General features: G+C 40.0%; 1 protein-coding gene across 1 annotated transcript in view; it reads right to left on the bottom strand.

Annotated features, from left to right (window-relative positions):
- The window catches only part of LOC114030388 (maestro heat-like repeat family member 5), a 93,194-nt gene that overhangs the window by 44,787 nt on the left and 21,609 nt on the right, over window positions 1-26,798 (bottom strand). The window contains exons 5-11 of the mRNA XM_027845192.1: window positions 26,202-26,321; window positions 22,776-22,922; window positions 18,673-18,807; window positions 9,727-9,806; window positions 8,400-8,535; window positions 6,726-6,821; window positions 4,155-4,259 (exon numbers count right to left, since the gene is read on the bottom strand). Of these exons, the coding sequence (XP_027700993.1) occupies window positions 4,155-4,259; window positions 6,726-6,821; window positions 8,400-8,535; window positions 9,727-9,806; window positions 18,673-18,807; window positions 22,776-22,922; window positions 26,202-26,321 (819 nt within the window). The remainder of the gene's footprint in view (window positions 1-4,154; window positions 4,260-6,725; window positions 6,822-8,399; window positions 8,536-9,726; window positions 9,807-18,672; window positions 18,808-22,775; window positions 22,923-26,201; window positions 26,322-26,798) is intronic.

The following is a 26,798-nucleotide window of genomic DNA, read 5'->3' as shown; positions in this document are numbered from 1 at the left end:
TGCATTTCTTCTTATTATTAGTGATCTGGAGCAATCTTTCATATAATTATCAAAAACTTAGTCCTCTTTTGAGAACTGTTTATTCCATCTTTTGATCACTTATCCATTTAGAGCTTTTTTAAAATTTTATTTATGTTAATCTTTTATTAGGTATTAGACTCTTATCATAGATATTTGTTACAAATTTTCCCCAAATGATTCTGTCTCTTCTTTTTCTATCCATACTAATTTTGTTCATGCAAAAGTTTTTCAATTTTGTGTAATCAAAATTATCTACTTTAGCTTTGTGATTGTCATTATCCTCTGCAATGATTTTTATAGGAAAGTCTTTTTACCATCAAAGACAGTGAAGTTATCATGTCTGTTTTTCAATATCACAGTCTCAAAAGAGCTTACAAAGGAAGTAGAAATGATAATGAAGAAAATCAGACGGGAAAAGTAGCAGGCAAAGAGACTGAGAAGAAGCCGTCCACCAAAGATAAACAGATGACATCAGTGTGGGAGATGATATTTTGAGAGGTTTGTGAGATTGAGTCTAAAGGTATATAAAGGAGGACAAGATATAAAGGTGGGGGGAAAAAATCTTTCTCTTTATTAATACCACAAAAGGGTGACTGATAGAACATCAATAACTACCAAGCAATATATCTACCTTCCCAGCGACATAAATTTTTATGACAATAAAAGACATCCTTAATTAGAAAGGAACAGGCAGGTTTTCATGTCAATATTCCACTGTAGATTACCTCTTTTCCCTAATATAACTGACTGAAGGATGTAAAGAATGCAAGATCTCACTATGCTTATCGTTTAAATATAAAAGCATTTGATTTGATAAAGCAAAACAATGTTTTAAATTCTCTCTTTTGACAATGTATTTCCAATACATATGCAAAAACGATAAGCCTACTTGAATGATGCAACAACAGAGATGACTTTGTCAAATGATTCTTTGAGCATCAACTGCAAGCATGACATTGACAGGTAGATGTAAACTCACTAATGGTATTTTCCACTGCCATGAAAGTCCAGCATAGAACCCAAGTTGAAGAGGGCTTCCCTATAAATCTTAAGGTCCTCTAAATGCTTTGGTTTGTGGATAACATTGGCAATTGCATCAAGCCCAGGAACATTACAGAATTTCCTAAGTGGATTCATAATCATTCAAAAGAAAAAAAAAGTTTGTTCTTTTGAATGAACCTAACTCAAAAGAATCTAACTATCCACAGTGGAAAAACCAGGAAGAATGCCTATTGTTGAGACTATTGTATGTGGTATACAGACAACACAAAGAGCTCATCCATCAGTATATAGCTGAAATAGATATTACGCAAGGGACAATGAGGTAGGCTCAGATTGAACAGCTGGAAAGAGTAAAAAATTGCTTTGGTGATGTTGTAAATTTAGTTTACTGACTCAATCTTCTTCCCCAAAATAAGGCCTTTTATTTTTTTAAACAATTAAATTCTGAGAAAAATCTGTCTATACTAATTACATCTACTTTTCCACCTCACACTCAGTTTTCAATTCCTTAAAATCTTATTCCTGATACCTCAACTTGACTGAAACTGTATCCTCTCAAATTAAAAACAACAGCCTAACTGTCCATTGCTTTCACCTCAGTTCTTATTCCTCTTCACCTTTTACCAGCTTCTAACACTGTCAACAACCAACTCTGATACTTTGATTTTTGGAATGCTACTCCCTCCTGGTTTCCTTCTGACCTTTGCTGCTAAGAGTCTGGAAGTCTACATGTCTTCACATCAAGGCAGATCCAAATTGGCACTAGAGAATTAGTCCATTACAAACCTACTTTCAAAAATAATTGTGTTCACATTCACATAGTTAGGGTTATTTTAAGGACTCATTGTAAAGGAGTTTTGATTTTTTTAAAGATTTATGTTTGTTCTGAGCTAAGAATTTCCTTAATGAATAATGTACCTTGATAAATAAATAATAAAGTGTCCCTCAACAAATAAATAAATGATGAATAACAGTGTCCATTAAACATCATGTTCTTGTGCCCAAAATAGTGTGTTTATTTGTTGGTGTTCTGCTCATCTGGTCATTGATAGAATTCTGGAATCTAGTTAACTGGCTGATACCACCTGTATGCAAGTCACTTTACCCTCCCAGGGTCTCAAATCCTTTATCTATAAAAGAAGGGGATTGGATTAGATGCCCCTAGGGTCCCTTCTGGCTCTGGAGGTATGAGCTTATAATCCTTAACAGACATGGAGTACTGCAAATTTGTTAAGAGAAAGTCCAAGAGAACGTAGGCTGTCCTTCAGGGGGAGGTTTTCTAGCCATTGTACCACATAAGACGGTTGTAGAGGGAGCAGCTGGCCCTGATCTAGCTAAAAAGCTATGTCTTCCTGAGAGGCAGAGCTCCAGAGAGTCTGCTGCCGAGGCAAAAGCTCCCTCACCAAGTTGAGCGGCCAACCAAAGTAAGCAGAAAATGTCAGACAAAGATAAAGTCTATTCTTCTCAGCTGCCTATGACTGGTGCCATTTCCATTCTGGCACCTGCAAATGGAAAATATTTGCAAAAACTGTTCTACAAACTGTTTTCTCCATTAAGGAGAGAAGAAATCATATACTTGGACCCTGACATCAGAGTTCTTAAGGTGCTTATAGAGGAGGTAAGAATGACATCAAAGAGAACAAAGGCAGGAAAAGTAGCCAGATTGGACCATATAGAGATAGAGGAGATGTGGCTGGTGGTAATACAATTTTGAGGGTATTGAGGGACCAATATACAACGTATCTGAAGGCAGGAGAAGGAACCAAAGGTAAAGGGAAAAATTCTTGGAACTGTGAAAGCACATTGACCAACCCTCCCTGCCCCTCTTTCTCTCTTTAGGCTATATGCTATAAGACAGTACATTAGTTTGATGTCTTTGGTCTAGTCTCAGTGAAAAACCTTTTCTTTAACTTATCAATTCTTCCAAAACAATTTCCTGAACTAAATTCTTTTTACCCTTGCCAAAGACCTTTGAGGAAAATGGGTAAAAGTTCACTAAGGAACACTGACATCCTAGATGATAGAACTAGGGTGGTGACTTAACAAGAGGGCTAGAGGGAGGAAGTTGGTCAATCCACTTAAGAGAAGTATCCTCTTTCCCCCCCAACCCTGACACACACTTTGACTGAATTAGGGGAATGATCAGACTAAGAAAACAAAGTCTTTTATTCAGGTAATGGAAGTATCTCTTGAGCTCTCCTTTGATCAAGTGGAAAAAGCAGAATCCTTGGCATAGTGGTTGAAGAGGGACTCAATGGTTTAGGGAAGTGATTCTTTAGATGTAATCTTCTTTTAAGTTACTATTATTCTGAGATCGTTACCTAAGCGATGAACCCTTGCTCGATCTTGACTGTGGAATTTTATCTATTGTTTAAGAATATGATAAATTGTAATTTTAAAATGGCTTGTGTTAGATTTTCAAAACCAAGCAGACATTCTACCCATTTTTGGACAACCTTTTGTCTTTAAGCAAAAGATGCTTAGAACGATTTCGAGCTAAATTAATTTTTTTAAATGTTTCTAGCACATGTATGCCTAAAACACTGAAGATTTTATCTCTACAGACTATATTGATATTGAAAATAGGTAATGGAGAGAATTTCAGTAACTATCGAATCAATAACTATTGACCTATATGCTACCTCTCTCATCTATACAAAATCTTTAGCAAAGTCATCTATACAAATGTAAAAGATATCCTCAATGAAGGTATCATTAGGAGAAAACAATCAGACTTCCAAAAGCAATGTTCAGCAATGGACCTTAGCTTTACTATCTCACAACTATCTGGAGGATGAAGAGAATATAAGATACTATTGTGCATAGTGTTTGTTGATTGTGAAAAAACTCTAATGAACTGAATTATGAAAAAGTTTGGAATTTATTCTACTAGAGGACAAATATAGCTGATTGATTGTCTCCTGAAGGATAGTAATGATCACTTTGACCACACTTTCCAAATGTCCTAACCTGCTGGGCCAACCTTCCCTTTCTGCTCAGTCACTATGGATCCATCAGCCACCATTCTTTGAGTGCCTCTAGTAGGAAGAACCTCCCTCAAGTTCCTAGTTGCATCAGGAAGAAGGAAAAGTGAAGCATGGGGGAAGATGAGGGGTTGATTCTTAACTCACAATCAGATTCAGGTTTTCCTGGGAGTACTGGAGGAGCATCAAGGCAGTCTTCAGGGCCCGGAGCCGTGCATGAGGCTCATTGGCCATGAGCCAGGGCTCAAAGTGCTACAGGTGGAGCAAGAAAAAACATTCGGCTGAGTGAGAGCCATAGCAGTCTTGAGGGCTTATTTTTCTCATTCCCCAGTCCTTTGCCCCACCCCAAAAGTGCCCATTAAAAATTGTTGACTGAATGTCTGATCATAGAGAGTCCTGTGGGCAAGCTGATTAGATAGATACCACAGGAATATGATACAAGGGGCACCTCCAAGCCTCACCATTCCCTGAATATATTCCCCCTTCCTTTCAACCTGTCATAATATCACCATTCCCTTCTCCCCAGTTTTACATTCCCATTATTATAGTCATTCTCCTTTGTCATATCTAATAAACAAGCCTATCTTCAGTACCCACTGTGTATGTAGCTATGAGCTAGGCATTTGGAGGGATATAAAAATACTATTACCAAAATGCCTGATACCTAGTAAGTGCTTAATAAATGCTAATTGACTATCATTAATAATAATCGATTATTACATGGTAGTACATTATAGTTTATAAAGTGCTTTATCTCCAACTTATGACCTACTATTATCCCTATTTTACAAATGAGAAAACTGAGGTTTAAAGAGATTATGTGACAGAGTAGAATAGTAAAAGAACTGGATTTTTGGAGTCCAGTCTTGTTTCTGTCACTTCCTCTGTGTGTGTGTCCTTTACCATAGGGTTGTTTTGCTTTTCTCACTTACGAAACAAGGAAGTAAATTTCTCAGGGCCCTCCTAATGCTAATATCCCATGATTCTATTAATTGCCCAGCATTATATAGCTAGTAAGGGATACACCCTGGACTCCAGGGAAGACCTTCTGACTCTTAAGTCCAATGTTCTTTTCACGTCCTCTCCCTGTTCCTCACATCACTAGTTTGAAGAGTTGTTAGGAATACAGACTAGCAGGGATGGGAAACCTGCGGCCTTGAGGTTGCATGTGGCCCTCTAGATCCTCAAGTGCAGCTCTTTGACTGAATTCAGGACCTAGAGGGCCACATGTGGCCTTGAAGTCACAGGTTCCCCACTTCTGGTAGGGGGTAGAGGGAGGCCTCAGGCTTTGGAACTCGAAGGGGACCTACACAAGAAGAAAGAAAATGTTCTATTGAGCTCTTTGGGAAGAGAAGTGGGATAGAATCATCCTCGTTTTCAGGGAGTGTATGATCCAGCTGAAGAGAAGAAACTAAATGAATACATGTGAAGGGGAAGTATTAGGTATCTTCGAGCATTTGCTGTATCTTGGAACCCAACACAGTGCCTGGCACATAGTAGATGATTAAGAAATACTCCCTGATTGATTCAGTGGGAATTGAACTAGATAATAATAAGGAAGAGTGATACACATTCATGTGGCCCCGGAAGGAAAATTTAAATTTGATGGCAAGACACCCTGAATACTAATTAGAGCTAGACAAAAGTGGAATGGGCTTCATTCATGGGCTGTACCTCATGAGAGGTCTTTAAATAAAGGTACATTGTGGAGGAGGTTCAAGTTTCAGGTCTGGGTTAGACTAGATGGCTTCTGAGTTCCTTTCCAGCTCTGAAATGACGTGAGGCTATGATGCCGCTAAATGATCTAGGGTAAAGACTTCACATTTGAAGCCATATATTTGGCTATCTAAGTCATCTCAGTGAGGGCTTGGATTGCTATGATGTGCAGGAGAGGGCCTCCAGTTGGCAAGTCCAGCTGCGATCCCGTGGCAACTGGGAGGTCATAAAACTTCAAAAATGAAAAGAACCTCCAAGTCTTTGGATTTGAAAGAGGCCCTAGGGACCATGAAACTATTCTCTCCAAAGTTACCAGTGATGATGTTAGAAGCCAGGCTATAGTAAGAGGCTGAAAGGAGAGGAAATGGAGCCAACCAATATAAACAGGATTTGTTTGTTCATTTGTTTGTTTTTAAGAGTTTAACTGTGAAGGGGAAGAGAGATATTGCACAATAATTTTGACCGGACATTTGACCAGATTTTCCTGCTAGCCTATAAAAGCCCCTAATGCCTACTCAGCCCACTATGTACACAGCCTAAACACATTTTTTTCTGAGCACAATTTATAGCATTCACTTCATGGGAAAACTCAATTTTAGGTCCAACTAGTCTTCAGTGGGGTCACCAAGCCATGACAATGAGACTAGAACTCTGAACTTGTCATCATTGTCAAGGAGGAACATGGAAAGGGGGTGGGGAGGGAGGGTATGTTCACAAGCAATGGAGATCCTGAATTACCCACCCTCATCTTTATAATACTAAAAAGCCAAAGTAAAACTAACAAATTCGATCCATTACCCAAGGATTCTGGATAATGCATTGCCAAGTTTCTGGCTACTTAGAAATATCTGCTTGCAAAGCTGAATTTGGTGTTCATCATCCCCAAGGAGATAAAGCTTGAACACAACCTTCAAATTAACACAATGAGGTCTTGGTGAAGGGGAGGGGGGATATGGAAAGGGGCATCATTGCTGATGCTATACCATCATTCCCATCCCTCACCTGCAGGAGAAATTGGAGTTCTTCCATTGTTTGATGCTCAGAGAGGAAACACTGGAGAAGCTGATCAAGGTTCTCCAAAGTCTTGTCATACAGGTTCTACATGTAGAAGAAAACAAGTCATTTCTGGCATCTCAAGGTCTGGCCTGACAGGGAGACAGTGTGAGATATGAGAACAAGGGCTGGGGGTGGAGATGGAAGGCCCATTCAAGTTCCAATTCTGCAACTTCTTTCCTGTGTGACCTTAAGGAAACTGTTTAACTTCTCTGGGTCTTAGTTTCATCATTTGTAAAAAGGGGGTTAGACTAGAGAGTTTCTTCTAGCTCTGAATCTCTTATCCTATGATCCTATGAACCATTTCAGCTCTGGAGAAGCTTCAAAAATTCTTCAGGGGCAGCTAGGTGGCACAGTGGATAAAATAGCAGCCCTGAAGTCAGGAGGACCTGAGTTCAAATCCAACCTCAGCCCAAACACTTGACACTTACTAGCTGTGTGACCCTGGGCAAGTCACTTAACCCTAATTGCCTTAAAAAAAAAATTCTTCAACTGTAGTCCCCCAAAGCCCTGTCTTAGGCTGTCCCTGGGGGCTGCCAATAGAATGTCTATATTCAATCATAGATTCTTGCAATGTTCTTTCTGCCCTCAAATATCACATAGCACTTGCTAGCTCCCTTATGCACTGACCTTGTAATACTTTTTATCTGTTATTTATAAACTTCTCATAGTCTCCAGGACTCTCACTCCATATTTAAATGTCTTCCAGTATCTAATATAGTGCTATAATATAGGAGGAATTTAATGAATGTCAAATGAATAAATGAGTGACTTATAAAAATCATTCATTAATTTTGAGATACAGCATATTTTATTACAGATGTCCATCTTGCAATCAGGAGAAAAAGAATCTAATTCCTTCTTTAATACTTAATGTATGACTGTAGAAAAGTCAGTTAACTCCTCCAAGCCTCAATTTTCTCATTTATAAAATGAGGGTGATCATACATACTCTTCTTGCCTTGAAAGGTATTTGTGAGGAAAGTGCTTTGTAAACTCTAAGAGGTTACAGAAATGCTCAACTTCCCCTGCAGATACTTCTTAAAGATCTCCAGACAAATGAATCTGGCAGGTTGGCCCTCTCAGTGTCTAATAGCCTTTCCAGTTGAGAAATTCCTTTTAATAATCATAATTCATTGCATCTGCACAGCACTTCATCATTTCCAAAGTGCCTGAACCAGCTTCTCACAGGTAGAAAGTAGCACATTTGAGCCTAAACTTAGGTTTCCTGACCTTTAGTCCTTGTAACACACTGTCTCTCCCCTTGCTCACCAAAGTCCCTCCAGCTGTTGTGATTAGAAACATTGGAATATAGGATTTAAATTCAGAAGGGCTTTATAGGTCATCTTGTTAAATCCCTTCATTTTATATATGATAAAAATTAACGCTCAAGAGAAGCAAGGTGGCTCCCCCAGGTCACACAGGTAAATAGGTGGCAGAACACAGATTCCAACCAAATGTTTCTGACTTCAAACTCCAGTACATCACAGAGGCCTCCAGGCCTCCATACTTAGCCAGGATGTGCCCACTCTACCCCAGGCCCTATTGAGCGCCAGTTTTGGTGTCATCTCCCAATGGGCAAAACTTGCCAGGTGACCTCAGCAGGGAGCAAGGTTGTATCACCTCGACTTCAGGTGGAGTCTCCTGATGAGGAAGACTGTTTGCTAACATCCCTGTGGCTGGAAGCATGAACAGGCTTTCAAAGCAGGTGCTGAGCACATTAGTTTTGACCTTTGTACTGAGACATGGTTGTAGAGAGCTGAGGCAAGAGACACACAAAGAAAATATATTCAATTATAGGATAAAGATATCAAAAAGTAAGATCCCTGCCTCACTGAAGATCTATGAAGACATAGGTATAGGGTTAATGATAAGGCTAGAGACAGGGAATGGGGATGAGGATAGGGATGATGATAAGGACAGGGACCAGTCATGTGATTTCACCAGTATTTTGAACTCCCAGCTGAGAAAATTGCCTCTACCAATGTGTGTGAGTCGTGGAATGGAGAGTTAAAATAAAAAATAACTTAAAATATAAAAATGGGTCATTTTTTAAAATAAATGAAGATGGTGCTTAATATCATTATTAAAGGATCGTGGGCTGTAAGCCAAGGCAATAGGGACCAATAGAGAGTTAATTAAGTAGAAGAGTGACATTGTCAAACCTATGCTTAAGGACAGATAGTAAGTGCTTAATAAATGCATATTTACTGACTGACCATCTAGGTGATGGTTTACATCTAGTTTCTTTTGTGACCCATAGCCAATATTTGTGAGATGGCTGGTAGGATAGGGATAGATTAGAACCAAATCTGACACCAGAGTCAAAGCTCAGTCTAGGGTCAGGGTTTAGGACTTATGTCACTGAAGGTGCTCATTTAGCTTCTGTCCAGTCTGTCACCATGGTTAGGACCAAGCGTATGGCTGAGGTTGTGGGTCTACCTAAGGTCAATCAGTCAATCAACGAGCATTTATTGAGTGCTTACTCCGTGCCAGGCACTATACTAGGGATAGAAAGACAAACAGGGACTGAATAGCCCCTGCCATTAAGGAGATTGTATTCTATTAGAAGAAACAACATACACATATGTAAGTAAGACAAAAATATAAGCAAAATAACCATCGGGATTAAAATCAGGGTGGGTGGCTAAGTTGGGACCTGAGTTAGGGTTTGGTCTGCAATCAGGATTTGAGATAAATCTATAGCTGGGGTTATAGCTCAGTAAGTGGCGAGGGTGGAGGAGTCATTCTGTGGCTAGAGCACAAAATAAAGCTACCTAGCCCAATAAGAACGGAGCCCAACGCTTGGACCTCAATAGTTACATCTCCCCATTCGTGGCCACAGACCTTTATCTGCCCATGCTTAGAAGGGTAGGGGCCTAGCTGAGGTTTCTGGCCTTGAATTTCTATATAAAGGACTAATGTTTGCTAGCCCAAGAGGAATAAATACCTCAATGTGCTGATAACTTGTAGGCTCTTCTGATGAAAATATGTGTCAAAAAATTCTCGAGGTTCCTTCTGAATGCTGATCTGAGAATGACAAAACCAGATGAGTAAGAAGAGCAGTGTCCTGCCAAATACCTTGGCCCATTTTCAAACTGTCTGATTTCTCCTTAGCCATCACCCAGCCAGGGCAGGCCACAGGGACCTCTTGCCTCTGACTCAGGTAGCAAAATCTGCCAAGGCATTTCTAAGCTTGAGAACCAGCAAAGATGGATGCTATGGCATTTTACAATGCAGGACCTAGTACCAAGACCACTTCCAGGTCCTGAGGCACCGTCACACCTGCTTCTCGTTCCATCTGAATCCACCCCGACCTCAATTGTCTGTATTGAGAAGGAGAGGAGTTTTCTGATGGGATGGGCCAACCAAAAAGTAAAAATACCTCAGCTAGCCACTAGCAAAGGTCATCAGTGTCAGAATCTGTCATTTCATCATTGAAAAAGCATTTCCATTAATGAGGATCACAGATACCCCATGACATGAGTAGGTAGTTTCATGAATTTCAGGGACCAAAAAAAAAAAATCCATCCCCTTGTGATTAATCCACTGGTGTTTAGCTTTTCAATACTGACCTTAGCTACTTCATGGAACAACAACATGCACGTACTCCCCAGAGTTGCAGTAAAATGAAGTTGCCAAGTATTTATTAAATGATTACTGTTCCAGGCACTGTGCTAAGTGCTGGGGTTATAAAGGAAGGCAAAAAGTAGTTTCTGTTCTCAAAGATCTCCCATTGTAATAGGGGAGACTAGATGCAAACAATTATTTGAATGCAAGATATATACAGGGTAGATTGGAGGCAATCTCAGAGGGAAGGTATTGATAAGGGGGATGTTGGCGGTAAGGGAGAACACTTGGAAAGGCCTCTTGCAGAAGGTGGGATTTGAGATGAGACTTGAAGGAAGGTGGAAGGCAGTGACAAGGAGGGAGAGAGTTCCAGACACGGGGAGCAGGCAGTGAAAAGTGCTCAGAGTTAAGAGATAGAGCGTCTCGTGTGAGTAATAACAATGAGGCCACAGTCACTGGACTGTGAGATATAAGATAGGAGTAAAGGGTAAGAAAACTGGAAAAGTAGGGCCTGAAAAGTCAAATGGGATTTGATATTTTGTCTGAAAGGTAATAGGATGAGTGACGTGGGCATGGACCTTAGGAGGATCACTGTGGCAAGCTGAATGGAGGACGGAAGAGATAAGGAAGAGCCTCGAGGCAAGGAGGCTAACCAGAAAGCTATTAGAATAGTTCCTTCATAAAGTGACGACCAGCTATATCAGCTTGGCCGCAGCAGTGTCAGAGGAGAGAAGGGGATGCTCATGAGAGGTGCTGTGAAGGTAGAATTGCTAGGGCTTGGCAACAGATTAGACAGGGGGAATGAGCAAGTGAGGAATCGAGGCATGGCTGGGAGGATGGTGGTGCCTTTGACAGTAATAGGAAGGTCTGGGAGAGGAAGGTTTCAGGAAGGGGGAGGCAGGGAGAATATGAAGTTCAGTTTGGGGCATGTTGAGTTTAAGATGTCTATGGAACATCCAGTAAAAGACATCCAAGGCCTAGTGAGACCTTCCAGCGCTCGCCAAGATCACCTTGACATTGAAAGGAGGCACCTGTGAAGGATTATTTATGTCACTTTACATGGAAGTTTTATTACGATTTCAGACTTTTGGTTAAAAATAAACTATTCAAGTGTTCTTTTCTTTCCCCATAACATTCCTGAGTACAGTATGAACTAGATTAAAACATAATTGAGAAATATACAACAAAATAAATAAAAATATATTAAAACATAGATAATATTAATATGTGGTTTTCTAAGTCAACATATGGCCCACGGGGATCCTTATGTACAGTTTGTTGTTGTTGTTCAGTTGTTTTCAGTTGTATCTGACTCTTTGTGACCCTATTTAGGGCTTTCATGTCAAAGATATTGGGGTGGTTTGCCATTTCCTTTTCCAATTCATTTTACAGTTGGGGAAACTGAGGCAAACAAGGTTAAGTGACTTGGCCCAGGGTCAGTAGGGAGTGTCTGAGGCCAGACTTGAACTCAGGAAGAAGAGTCTTCCTGACTCCAAGTCTGGCACTCTATCCACTGAACCTCCAAGCTGCCCAATATGTATAGCTTAGTGATGTCCATTTCTGTTTGAGCTTGACATCACCACCTTACACATATTTAGTGATACATTCCTGCCAAATACTAGGCACTGCCATATTTGCCTCGTTCCTGTTATCTATAATCACTGTACTAGTCCCAGTCTCTTCTCAACTCTTATTCTTACAGTGGAAAGGGATGCTAATCACACCATTTGCACTCTAGCCCTCTTCCTCCAACCAGAACTTGGACTCTGCCCCCCCCCCCCCCCCCGGGACCCTGAGTGTTGATAAGTGAACTTTCACCTTAACTTGCCTGGAAGCAGGACACCATTCCATTTGCAGCCATTTCCCAAGCAACACTGGAAATACCCTTGTTTTAAACCCAGGCCTCTCCCCTTTTGAATTCTGGCTCCCCTTCATCTGTTGTCTTCCCCTGCTAAAATGTAAGCTTCTTGATTCGGGACAAAGGGGAGGGTGGGGGGAGAAGATGTTGCATTGCTTGCTTGAAACTTTATCCCCAGCCCCTAGTACATCGTAAGCACTTAAAGCTTTGACATTCATTCCTTTATCTGGTGTGAGAAAACCTAGATTCAAATCCCAGATCAGCAATTTACTATTAGCTTTATGACCCTGGATCAATCATTTATTCTCTCTGGGCTCCAATTTCCTTATATATGACTTGAGGGAGTTAAACAATAGTCTCAACCCAATTCCCTTCAGCCTAAATTCTATGATATTATGATTCCACATTTCGCTCAGCCCTCACCAGGCCCAATCCATTGCTGTCTACCCTTCCTTCTACTGGCCCTTTTCACTGTGTGAATTCTCTTGCGAAAAATAAAAATTAAAAATATCTCTAAATTTTTAACCTTTTCTTGCCAAAAGGAGATGAATTTAATTTTATCTCCATCAACTTATGAAGATAGTCAACTCAGACAAAGAGGAATAGAAACCTGGATCAGTGGAGAGAGAAGGAACCACACTGATGGAATCCTGGATTCTTAGAAGTCAATATTATGGTATGAATTATTGAGACCTATCGATTTCTTTGATTTCAGTGTTGTGAGCACTCCAGTGCAAATCAGAACCTCTCTAAGTCTGGTCGCCATGAGTAGCTAAAAAAAATTACCTGCTAGATAGCAATTTAATAGTGAAATTAACTCAAAGTGATTTCTCTGTTTGCATATCCCAGAACAATTTTTTTTAACTATATGGATTACTTCTTGATGTTGATAGTTTCAGGCTCACATATGTGGAACATGGAAAATGTTGCCAATAGCCATCAGTTGATTGTCCCATATTAGATAGACTGCTTTGGCTTCCTTTAAGGCCCTTCTGCCAAGGTGTGTGACACTAAAGGCAGCTGATTGGAAACAGAAACATTCAGTCGATCAGCTGGTTGTCAGGTCTACCCTAGTACCCTTCATCAATCTAACTTTTGCACACTGCTCATAGTAAGCAGTTAATAAACATTTGCTCGATTAGAAACTGGAAAGGAATGGAACTTTGACCACATTGACTTCCCTTTGGGTTGTGTAGGGATAGTATGAATCCCCTTTCCTGATCCCCTTTTCCTGATCCAACTCTATACTAGATTCTATGGTAAGGGATAACCATACTCTTCATGGGAAGTCTTGAAACTAGGGCGAGTGCTGATGGACTGCAAGGGCCAGGTAAAGGGGACTCTAAAGTGACTAGATGTCAGGTATGATATTTTCTTTTGAAGGCTGGCAAATATCTGACCAGGTCAGGTTTTGAGATTATCCAATCAAGGTCTAAATTACTGACCAGTCAATCCTCATAAGCACACCCTACTCCCCCAGTGGCCTTTAAAGCCACACCTTGTGTATCACCCTTTGCAAGTCATGAGAATTCATGCTAATTAGTTTCCTAAAAGATATTCCTGCTTCCACTCATCCGCCTCCACACCCTTTCAGATCTGCAATTCTGGTCAAGTAACTTCTCTGCTTCAAAATCCTTAATGACTCTTTAAATCCTAGTAAATATAGTTCAGACTCCTTTGCCAGTAAGCCAAAGCCCTCTGAAATCTAGCACCACTCTACCTTTCCAGTCTTATTTCACATTAACTCCCTAAACATGTCCCACAATCTCTGAACTCCAGGCTTTTGCTCAGATAATTCATTCTTCCTAGAATGTCCCCCTTTCCCTTTTTTTGTCTGTTAAATTACTATCCTTTCATGTTAAACACAAATGCCATCTCCTCCTCTTACTGATTCTCTGTCCTATCTGTATCAACCTTCCTCCTTGGATTGAAATCCAAGCACTTCATTTCACACCTCTCTAATGGTAATTAGGAGCAACATGGCATAATAGATTCAGGGTCATCCTAGGAGCCCAAAAGAAATGGGCTGTGTGGCTAACATATGATAGCTATGTTACCATGTGCAAGTTACTGAATCTAGCTCTAAACTCCTAGTTATTCACTAAATTATAAAGTACACAGGAGCTGCTGAGCTGTATGGATGTAAGGAATTTCCATATCTAGAGCTCCTCATACTTGAATTTATAGCTCCATTCTCATTCCCACCTGTACCTTTCACCCAAATTGCTTTCATGGAATATTACATATTTTGGTTGTCCATCGATGTCTTAAACGCCCACCCCTCCCCAAACTATAAGTTCCATGAGGACCAGAACTAAGCTTTGTATATTGAATTAAACTGAGCAGAATGTAGGTAGTTGTGTTTACATGTATGTGTCCACATATATCGTTGCTTATTCTTTTGCAAGTATACTTGCGCAAGTTTGTATGCTTAATGTTGTTCTGTAGAAAAGGGATACTTCCATACTTCAATGGAATGGCGATGTCAAAGATATGACTATTCTTTCCAACAGTGAATATCATAATCCATTCATATCTTCTTATTCTATATGACTCTTTGCATTTGTCTGTCTCTATTTCTTAAAGAGTATTTTGTGGTTGTATTCACATGCTTCCTGTGCATGTAATGGTAGGTAGACTCCAATATGTGTTATGTAGTCTGTAGTTATTTATAACAGAATTGTTTTAACCTAGTCCAGGTATTTGGAAAAGATAATATATAGAAAGAGTAATGATTCAGGGAATTTATTTTGTACCCTACCTTACTGCTTTGCTACTATGTTTTCAATTTAAATTGAATCTCTAGGGTTCTAGCCACCAAGTTATTCTTAAAAATAGATAATTTCATTTCTTCTTTGTTTATGCCTTCATTACTGAAAAACCCTGTATTCCCTACTTATTTTTTTCTATCCATATCTATTTTTACTGTTGCCTTGTCTGAAATGATGACAGCTACCCCTGCTTTTCAAAATTCTCCAGTGGTATAAGAAATTCTATTCCAGCCTCACATTTTAGTTCTGTTTGAATCTTTATGTTTCAGTCATCTTTTTATAAGCAACATATTGTTGGATTCTTCTTTCTAATCCATTTTGCTATATTTCACTTTTGTGGATAAGTCCCTCACATTCACATTCACAGTTATGATTCTAAATTGGGTATTTCCTGCCATCATATCCTCGAATTCTTTTTCCTTTTATTCCTTTTTCTTATCTATGCTTGTTTTTTCTTCTCAGAACCAAACAGAATAAAACCATATCAAATCTGTATGTTACTTCACTCACTCTGTAATCTTGAAAACAGTGGGATCCTTCTCTCTTTTCCCAATATATTAGACTGTAAACACTTCATCACCATTTAGCTCTTTCCAACAACTCAAACGAATTTACCATTCTAGATCTCTTTCTTACTGTGTTTGCATTTTAAGATTCTAATCAACTTCAGTCTTTTCACTTGAAAGTTCTTTTTTTCTATTAAGGTCTATTTTTTTCTCTTTAGGATTATCCTGTTTTTCAGTCTGTTGTTCTTAGATATAAACCTTTATCTTTTGCCTGTTGGAATAATGTAGTCCAAGTTTTTCTCACTTGTTCAGTAGGTTCTGCATAGTTGTGCATAATCCTGATTGTTGCTCCTTGGTAATGGGACTCTTTCAGGCTCCTGGTAGCATTTTTTTTCTTGACTTGGAAATAGTTAATTTTGGCTATGACACTTTTGGGGCTTTTCAGCTTGAGATTTCTTTCTTTTTTTTTTTTTTTGTGAGGGCAATTAGGGTAAAGTAACTTGCCCAGAGTCAGACAGCTAGTGAGTGTTGTATGTCTGAGGCCGCATTTGAACTCAGGGCCTCCTGACTTCAGGGCTGGTGCTCTATCCACTGGGCCACCTCGCTACCCCTTGAGATTTCTTTGAGGAAGTTACATGTACAATTTTTTGTTTCTATTTTCATTTTGTCCTCTTATTTTAATAGATTTGAGCAGTTTTCTTTTATGATTTATCAAAGTATGCTATCCAGGTTTTTTGTTTGTTCACAGTTTTTAGGGAGTTTAATGATCCTCTAATGATTCATGGTTTATTTTCTCTTGATCTGTTTTCCAGGTCAGCTGGTTTTGATAGTAGATACTTTACATTTTCTATTTTTTCAATCTTTTGACTTTGTTCTATTTTTTCTTGTTGCCTTATGGAGTCATTGAGTTCTCATTTCTCAGTTTTGTTTTCTAAGGACTCCACGATTTGTGCAAGATTTTCCACTTTCTCTTCTAAGGTATTTATTCCCCTTCCATTTTTCTCTCTTTTTTCCTATTTAATTTTTTATCGCTTGCTTCATTTCTTCCATTCACTTTTTTAGTCCCTGTGATAATATCATTTTTTCCTTTGAAATTCTGCTTATATTTGATGTGAAGTAACTTCTTCTGCATTTACTTCTTGGGCTTCTCTTAACCCCTAGTATTTCTTTCTTTACTCTTATTTCTAGTCTCAGGTCTTAGATTGGGGCTTTATGTCAGGTTTCACACCTTCCATTACATTTGGATGGTTTTGCTAAGTGCCATCGAGTTCTGGATGGGATGAGTGGTAGTAGGTCCCACCTTCTGCCTCAATCCCTGGTTTCTATCTCTGACTCCTGAAAGTATAATTGGGAGTGCTGGTCTTGATTGCTCTGTCTTTTTGTTTCATTTCCCTGGCATGATCTTTAATAAGGAATTCATTTCATTTCCGCTCTGGTCTTGAAGATTACATTGGTCTCAAAAGCATATGGGCTCCCAAGTGCAGAGCTGGCCCTCTTGCCAGCTGTGGCTCCCAGTGATCTTATTTACTGATCTATGGGGTCTGACTTTGTCTCTCCAGTTCTGAGAGGCTTGAGTCAGGGTCTGGCTACAGACCTCAATTTTAGGAGCTTGTGTTCCTCCCTTCCCCCATCCCCCTCAACAGAGATTGTCCTCATTCATACTCTCCTGGCTTTAGGCTTGTTCACCAGAGTTTGAACAAGCTTTCCTTGCCTGACCTTCTCTCCCATTCTCATATGTTCCAGGCCTGGTTACTGGCACCTGTACTAGATTCCTTAGCATCCCCCCTTTTTGGAGTTACTCAAGCCCGATGCCCTTGGGCCATCCCTCTCCCAGCCATCACCAGCTTTAGTACTGTACCAGGCTTTAGTACCGTTCAGGACTAAACAGTAGAGCTTCTAGTTTCTCTTCAGGTTTCTTTATAATTGCTCAATCTAGAGCCTTTTTTCCTCACATATTTGCTAGAACATTAAGTGAGAAATCTAGCCTTTTTTTTTTACAATCTTTCACATTATCATCTTAACCAGTTCACCTCATTTTCCAATCACATTTCTTCCTGATGATATCAATTTCTCTGTTCCTTTCATGCAAGTTTTCAATGGCAATGCATTGCAGCCTATTGTGTCCTACGTGATACCCAGCCATATAGCATCAACAAAAGAATAATGGTTTCTAAAAGACATGGTGTTGATTTCGAGGAGGAACCTAACTCCGACCCTAAGCTCACCATTTATAGGGAATCTCTTTTTCTATTTGAATTCTGCCCTGGACATCATTCCCTGGCAGTGGTAAACCTCTCTGGTGAGCATACATCTTGCTGTTTTATGCTTCATTTGACATTAAAAATCTTGAACATATTTCAAGAAATTTAATTATTCTGACTCAAGCTGCTTAAAAACTTCTTACTACCCTCTCTTCCTCTTCCTATCATTCTAACATCACTGAAGAAGTGGAAGGATCCATGCAGAGATGATGGCCATTGTAAATTTTTCACCTTTTCCCAGGTTGTCATAACCAAAAACTTTATCAGCTGATGTCTGCCTTACTGGTAATAAGTCTCTCCCTAGTTAGGCTGGTCCTCAGAAAACAGACACGGCCTGTTGCTAGAACTACCCTGAATCTTTCCCAGAATGGTAGAATCTGCCAGGGCTTAAAATTCCCTGCTATGACCCTTGAGAACACTGGGTCACATCCAAGCCACAATAACGCATTGGGGAATAGAAATGCATAAAGATATAAATGAATAAATGGCTGAACTGAGCTGTAAATTTGTTTATAAGCCCAAAGACTTGCAAGGGATTTTAGGGTTCTTCTAGTCTAACCTCCTGTTGTTTACAGATGAGGAAATAGCTCTAGTGGGTGCACTTGAGTTGACCCAGGGCATACAGGTGGTAAATAGCAGAGTCAAAATTTGAATTCAGATCCTCAAGTTCCATAGCTAATGTTCTTTCACCCATGTGTCACTGTCTCCATTAACATAATTTTACAGATTAAAAAAAAAACCTGAGACTCAAAGAGATTAATCAATGAACTTTCCAACTTTTCATGTGTAACTGATATATTGTGGACCAAGAAAGGCCATGAATTTTCACTTCAGGACCAATTGCATAAGAATAATGCCTCCCTCCCAACACAGACACCTGTGTGCTGGTGAAAGAACGGCCTTCAGTGGTATGAGTAGGTTATCACTCACCAGTACACAGTCGATCAGACTCGGGAGCTGTTTGAATGTGTAGCCCTTCGCTCCATTGTCTCTCTCGAGGACTCTCTTGAGTGCTGTGGAGATCATGGCCGTGGAGCTGAGGAAACTGCTCTTCAGAACTTCGTCCTAATACAAAAAAAAAAGTCAGACCTCGGATGTCCCTACAAATATTGGAATTCTATCAACTGATCATTCAATGACTCTGGGTAAGACTATTAAACAATCATTTCCAAGGGATAATAGCCAGTTCTCTAGAGTAGTGGTCTCCACAGTAGGCACCATGGCAGGAGTCTAAGGTGGGAGTAGAGAATGACTCCAAATTGGTGATCAACCAGTTGGAGCAAGGAAAGATGGGTCAAATCCTATCTCCAACCTCCCATATCTACCTTTTACCCAGTGTGACCTAGTGTTCCTCCACTCAGTCCCCAGTTTCTCCTTCTTCCTCCTCCTCCTCCTAGTCCCACACCCCAACTATACAAGATCTCAGCTTCCCCTCTTTTGTACCAGATGTTGGCCCATGGTTTTATAGACTTAGATTTAGAGCCAGAAGGGACCATACATAATCAATATCAGAGGGATTATGGAAATATAAGCATATTAATTTACTGTTATGGAGCTCTAAATTAGTATAACCATTCTGAAAAGCAATATGGAATTATACAAATAAATAAGCTAAAATATCCATATCCTTTGACAGAGTGATTCCGCTGCTAAGCATACAACCCAAGAAGGCCATGGATAATAAGGAAAACTCCATGGGAAGGACCTTGGAGAGCATTGTCCAAATTTTACAGATGAAAAAAAGGAGGCCCAGAGAGGTTCATTGACTTACCCAGATCACAAAGGCAGTAAGCAGTAGAACTGGCATTCAAACTCTGATTGTAGATTCCATGATGCCCTTTCCATAATGGGTATCATGAGTACCCTGATGCTTTAACCTAAGCTTGACCCAGGCACACACATCAGTAATAAGTAAGAACCCTGACTGCTTTTCCTCAACCCCCCACCCCTTTTCAACTTTGGTGTGACCCCGTGAGTTGCACAGGATGAGCAGGTATGGATGTGTTGCAATATGCATCACAAATCTTATTACATTCTTTCCCTTTTAACCCATCCCACTTCCATACATATGTACCTGAGTGAAGAGTACCACCATCCTTCCAGTTACCTAGTGTCATCCTTGACTCCTCACTTTTATTCGCTCCACTTATCCAAGTAGTTGCCAGATCTTGACATTTCCATCTCCATATCTCTTAAATCTATCCCCTTCTCTCCACTCACATGGCCACCATCCTAGTTCAGGTCCTTATCACCTCCCCTGGAATCTTATAATAGCCTTCTAATTGCTTTCTCTAACTTAAGTCTCTCCTCATTCCAGTTCATCCTCCAGAAACCTGCTAATGTGATTTTCCTTAAGCATATCTGACTATGTCAGTCCTATACTCAAAAACCTCCAGTGACTCCCTATTGATTCTAGGATCAATTATAAACTATTCTCTTGGACTTTCACAACCCTTCACAACCTGATCCCAACCTGCCTTTCCAGCCTTATTATATATCACTCTCCCTTCCTGCATTGGTCTTCCCTCCTACTCCTCCTTTCCTTCATACAAAAATGGAAATTAAGGCATAATTCAAACCACTAAGCAGAACCACGTAAAGGATAAGTAACTGATTTAAATTAGAAACTTTCTGCCATACCAAAATCAGAGGCAATTCATATTTGCTTGTTGTTTTTGCATTGTGGATGATGAATATCATTCTTAAAATAAATCCTATTGAAAAGAAATGTTTACTAGCTATTTTGACCTATTATTTAATTCTTGCATTGCATATAATGAAGGTTTATCTTTTAAAATAAATTTTACCTGCCTAATTAGGGAGCCACATTGATTCAATCAATGCATGTTAATTTCTACCAAATTTGTATTATTTTCAAATCTGCCCCATCCCCAGTCATAGGGTAGATTTTTTAAACAATAGTGAAGCATACCCAATCATATCACTCTTACAAAAATTTTTCATCATTATCAGTCATATTAAAAAGGTTTTATACCAGTAATAAATAAGATTAAGATATTTTAAAATATGGTTAATTTCATTTTATCCTATCCTTTTATACTTATTTTTTTGTGTACAATTCATATAAAAGGAGTACATTATGGGCCAGGGGTTGGGACTTGATCCTCTGATTTCATTGGTAGAGGGAACTCCCAGATGAGAAAACTTCCTCTAGCTGAGCAGATAGACACCTTTTATGCAGTTTACAATCTTAGAGAATCACCTGAGCTCTGAGCGGCTAAATGACTTGCCCTAAATCACACTGGATGATGCCCAGGATGTGTCAGAAGTGAAGTCAACTCTATCCACTATGCTGCATGGTTTCTCATTGTGTTGTTATTTATTAATAAATCAATGTGCTTGTATTAAGGGTACATAACCAAAAAATGTTATGGGGTCTGATAAGGGTGCACAATCAAAATGTTTGAAGGCCAGTGCACAAGACCATGCGAGAATGAAAGCCCACCCCTCAGAAATACTGGAAGAATCCTAGAAAAAGAAAATATGTACCTACATCAAGAGGAAAGTGACATTTGTGGTGATGATGCTCACAGAATCTCAGAGTTCGGAGGAACCCCCAAAGGTTACCCAACCTATACGTAAAAGAAATCTCCTCTACATCATGTCCAACAAGTGGCCGTTCCTCCTCCACTTTTCCTCAACACTCATGTCATGACCAAACCTGTCCATTTTGTTCTCACAGTCCCAGATTTCAGGAATGCCTTCCCCCTCACCTCTCTGCTTATCCAAATCCCACCCATCCTTCAAGGACCAGCTAGAATACCATCTCCTCCATGAATAACAATATCAGTAAGTCACATTTCTATAATACTCTAAGCTTTTCAAAAAGCTTTCCTAACAATCTGAAGGGATAAGTGATGAGGGCATTATTATTCCTCCAATTTTAGAGATGAGGAAACTGAGGCACAGAGAGGTGAAGTCACTAGGCTAAGGTTACAGAGCTAGTAACCTTCACAACTGAGACTTAAACCCTGGTCTTCTAACTCCAAGTCCATGTACCAGGTTGCACGACCAGGTTCACCCATCCTGGAACAACAGAATGACTGATCACTGCCTTCTCTGAATTCTTGCAGCACTTACTGCCTGTACTGTTTATGCTGACACTGAGTCCTATACAGTAGTGGATTATTTTGTGTTTCATTCTTCAATGCCTCATCTCTTCATGTAGATGTGAAAGCCCCTAGGGTAGGGACAATGGGTTTCCCCAAGGCCTAAGAATACAAGGCTGAATATACATGTATATACACATATACAATATTATATATGATAATATATTATATATGTATAAGTATGATATCCATGCACATATATATGTATGTGTATATGTGTATACCTTTAAGGGCTCTAAATTTAAGAAAGCTCCATAGAAAGCTCTGCCAACTGAGTCTCTTTCTCTCTAAGAGGCAACTATGGCACCATTGAAAGATCATTGGTCTTGGAGTCAGAAGTCCTGGACTGGGGCAGCTATACAGCACAGTGAATATAGTACCTGTTCTGGAGTCTGGAAGACCTGAGTTCAAATCTCAGACACTTACCAGCTGTATGACCCTGGGCAAGTCACTTCACCGTGCTTGCCTCAGTTTCCTCATCTGTAAAAAGAGCTGGAGAAGGAAATGGCAAAACCACTCCAGTGTCTTTGTCAAGAAAATCCCAAATGGGGTCACAAAGAGTCAGACATGACTGAGACAACTGAACAACGGCAACAATCTGACAGTCAGTAGCTGGGTGAACATGAGCAAGTCAGTGCACCTCTCAGAACCTCATGATTTCCATTTTGATCATTGCAGTCCTTGTCACACAGTTGTCAATAATAATAATAATAATGCTAGCAATACTTTAATAATTGATTATGGAAGCCATTATTAATACTAAGTCACAGATCTTCACTACTGGTATCAAGCCCCGACAGAGTTGGCTAAGAGGGTTGCTATTCATAAGGGGCTAGGTGGGGATGGGAAGGGAAGAGATACTGGAGTGTTTTCAGGCCCCAAGAAGAAGGCAGAGGACCCTACGTATTTGCAGCATTTGAAGTAGTGCACCATTCTGGAGATGATTCTGTCCACCCATGGGAGGATGCTGTTCTTGGCATGAACCGCCATCTGCCCGTAGCATAGCAGGGCTGTACTGCTTGCCCACTTCCAAGAAATGTCATGGATGCTCTGTCAGGGAAGGGGAAGACAAACAACTATCAAGTAGCAGGAGTGTCTGACTGGGGATCAGGACACCTGGGCTCTTAATCCCAGCTCTGCCATTGAACCACCACATGGCTGTGGGCAAGTCACAGAACCACAAAATATTAGAGCTAGAAGGGACTCAAAGTTCCCTGTACCTCAATTCCTGAACTACTCATGTTCACTCTTCTTCTATCCCACCCCCTTTTCTGAATAAGAAGAAACTAAAGGCCAGCAAGGGAAGTGACTTGATCAGGGTCACACAGTGAGTCAGGATTTGAACCCTGACCTTCTGATTCCAAATCCAGTGTACTTTCTACCAAACTATAATTCACTGAGTCTGAATTTTCTCCTCTGAAGAATGTGGATAATAATTCTTATTCCATCTGCCTCATAGAATAGTTTGAGGATCAAACGAGATCATGGATTTTTTTCACGGACTCATAGATCTTCCCTGATTATTCCATTGAGCTTGCCATGAAACTGGGTATATGATGCAGATGAGTTAAAGACCTGAAGACTTATAAAGTCGTATGGGGATTTTGAGCCAGAGAGTGAGGAGGGGGTGGGGGGAGAGTGTCAGATGTGTAGCTTATCACAGCTCTGCTTCTCCTTTGCCCCAACACAAAACCCAACAATGGCTCCCTATTACCTATAAAGCAAAGCCCAAACTCCTCAGTCTGCCATTCAACACCTCAGATGATCTAGCCCTAGCTAACCTATTTACTTTTCATCTCTGCTGCTCTCTATTTACCAGGGATTTTCAACCTTTATGGATCCCTTTGGCGGTTTCGTGAAACCTGTGAACCTCTTCTCAGAACAATGTTGTTAAAAGCATAAAATACATTGATTATGAAGGAAGCTGAAGGCTAATGAAAATTCTTTGTATTGTGAGAAATGATTATTTATATTAATAGCCAATTATTAAAACTGGGGAGGCCCAAGCTTGTTTTCCCTGTCCTATTTCCTTGTCCAATCTCTCAAGGACAAGGCTGCTGGAAGATAGGATTAACATTTTCCTCCTTATGGATATTGCTGAATCTAGATCAGACTTCTAATCTAAGGTGAAACTGCCTTCTGTTCAGGCTTGGGTGGGGGATAAATTCTTTGAACAGATTGCCCAAGGCTGGGAGTAACTTAGAAGTAAATGACATAATCAAAGTTCATTAAAATAGGTCCAACCGCACATTGTAATATTCATTCTCTCATTAATTGTTAACCAATCAGAGTTGATAGTCTCAGGAACACCCCTCTTCCAAGGTCATATAAGCCTTGAGGGCTATTTCAAATGCTACCATTATTAATAAAACAATTCATTTACCCAGAAATTATGTCTTTCAAATTTTTCAAAACTCATAGTATATTATAACAAAATTTATACGAGACACAAAGGTGCCTTTCTTCTTACAGCTTACATTCTAGGAGGGGAAATGATTTTTAAAAACCCAGAAAACTTCAATAAAAATAATACATTGTAAGTTCATTATAAAAAGGGAAACTAAGTGTTATGTGAGGTTGAGGAATAAAAGTCTTTGCCTATAGCTTTGAAATTCTTTCCCCTTCCTTCCTTGGTCCACCTTTTTGATTCCTCCCAATCCTTTAAGACTCATCTCAGGTCTTGTCTTTCCTGATTTATCCCAGATATGTCCCTTACTACACTGTAAATTCTATGAGGGCTGGGTCAGGTCTGATGTTTCTCTGAGTTGTGACAGCCCCAAGCACAGTGTAGATACTCAGTAAATGCTTATTGTGTTGTACCAAACTGACTTGAATTCGTATTTTGAAAAGCATAAAGCATTTTACAAAAGAGCAGCATTCAAATCCTTGCCATCTGTCAAAGCCTAGCTGACATGAAAACTCCTCCAGGAGTCTTTTACCAATTATTCCAGCATTTGAGCTAGATTGTGAACTTCTTGAAGGCATAGACATGGAGCAAATATTAGGCACTCAATATCTCAACACTTCAAAGAGTTCATCTGAGTGGGCACTTCTACTGATATGGATTGTGACCCTTCTACAGCACATTTAAAGTCCACTTGCATTTCTGGGGCTGAAAGAATTCATCCTTTAGAATTTATCTTCTCTCTCTCTCTCCCCCTCTTTCTCTCTCTCTCTCCTCTCTCTCTTTACTCTATCTCTATCTCTTTGTCTTTGTCTCTGTCTGGCTCTCTATCCCCCCCACCTCTTCTCTCCCTCTTCTCTATCTCTCTCTTCCCCCTCCTCTCCCCACTTCTTTGTCTATCTCTGTCTCTCTCCTCCCTCACCCCCCTGCACTCTCCTCTTTGTCCCTGTCTCTGTCTCTCTCATTAAAGAGAGCAATTGCTCTGTCTTTAATAATGGCAGTATTAGGAAAATCTCAAAAGGAACGATGCCATTCACTGTTGTCTTGATATGGCTACACATGTTCAATGCAATGAAGGAACTTTTTTTAAGCACTTACTCTGTACAAGGAATCAGGTAGGGTTGCCCAATAGCTAAAGGGTGGGCCTCTTGGTCCATTTCACTCCACTTAGGTAGCTAGGCTACATGGTAAACACAAACTTTTGATGAGACTGTGCTCAAAACTTTCTAAGTCTTCTCATTCCTCAAGTTACTTTGCATTTATGTGTCTATAAACATGTTGCATCCCCCAAGTAGAATATAAGCTCCTTGAGGGTAAATGTTGTTTCATTGTTGTCTTAGTATCCCTGGTGCGTAGCACAGAGCTCCATGTGGAACAGTTGCTTAATAACAGCGTTGAATTGAATTGAATTGGTACAACTGTCAGAGCTTATAGTCTTCTGGCATGACCTTCTCAAACCTAGGGTCAGACTCTATGCCAAGGTGAGGCACTGAAGGAGGACTTAGGTAGAGTAGGCACTCAATAAATACTTATTTAACTGTTACAAATCCGTAATCTCTCGTTTTCTTTGGAACTTTAGGACTTTTCAAAGACTTCACATTCGTCATCTCACATGATTTTCACAGTATCCATTAGATCAACAGAAGGGGCAAGAATTATCACTCTTGTTTTTTGATGAGCAAACTGAGGCTCAGAGAGGTAACTTTATAAATATCACATAGAAAATTCCTGACAGATCCCAGAAAAATAACTTAAATCAGTTATCACCCAGCATTCTACCATCCCACAAAATTGCCTTTAGGATCTCTTCCACTTTCCCCTGCCCTACTATCTCTTTAATGTATCCCTTACTCTACTAGGGAATATTGGGAGAAACAAACTAGGCCAACCCCAGCTCCCAGAGTGCTGACTGCAGCTAACAGTACCTTGGGGCTAGCAGAACATAGACCAAGCTTCAGTATTCTTTTTTGGCCAAATTGCTCCAATACAGCCCAGGTTTCTTCTAGGTGGCTAGAGGATGCCAGGCCAACTGCTAGTGCTATGCCCTGTGAAAGATAAAAATATAGATTAGTTTTAGGACCCTGTCTTCTCCCACTCTCCATCCTCAGAATTCCCCAGAAATTCTTCACTATGCTCTCTGTAATAATAAGTGTAACGCCTTCACCTATATATCACTAGGTCTGGCGGGCTTCTTAGAGGAAGTCTTCTGAAGCTACATGCTGCTGAGTGAAAGGAAATATGACTCCTGATTATCTGGGATAATTTTGATTGTGGCACTACACATAGACATAAAGGAGAATATTTGGAAACTTCAGACAAGTAGTTGGGAGACAAACGAGTCATGAGAATGAAAATGAATTTGCAGCCCAGAGATCAGCCCTCAAAGCAGTCAAGTTCCCTGACTTGTTGCTAAATTTTAGCACTTGAAACCCTAGAAATTGCTGACTATAGATGTCTTCTCCGTGAGATCATTCCTCACCCTTGGTTCAGTTGGGGTGTTTTCTCCCTCTCTCAGCTGAAGA

This window comes from Vombatus ursinus, unplaced genomic scaffold, assembly GCF_900497805.2.
Source record: "Vombatus ursinus unplaced genomic scaffold, bare-nosed wombat genome assembly UNPS02005236.1, whole genome shotgun sequence".
NCBI classification, from domain to species: Eukaryota; Metazoa; Chordata; class Mammalia; order Diprotodontia; family Vombatidae; genus Vombatus; species Vombatus ursinus.
Note: the sequence above shows the minus strand (reverse complement) of the source record. Positions and strands in the feature narration are given on the sequence as shown.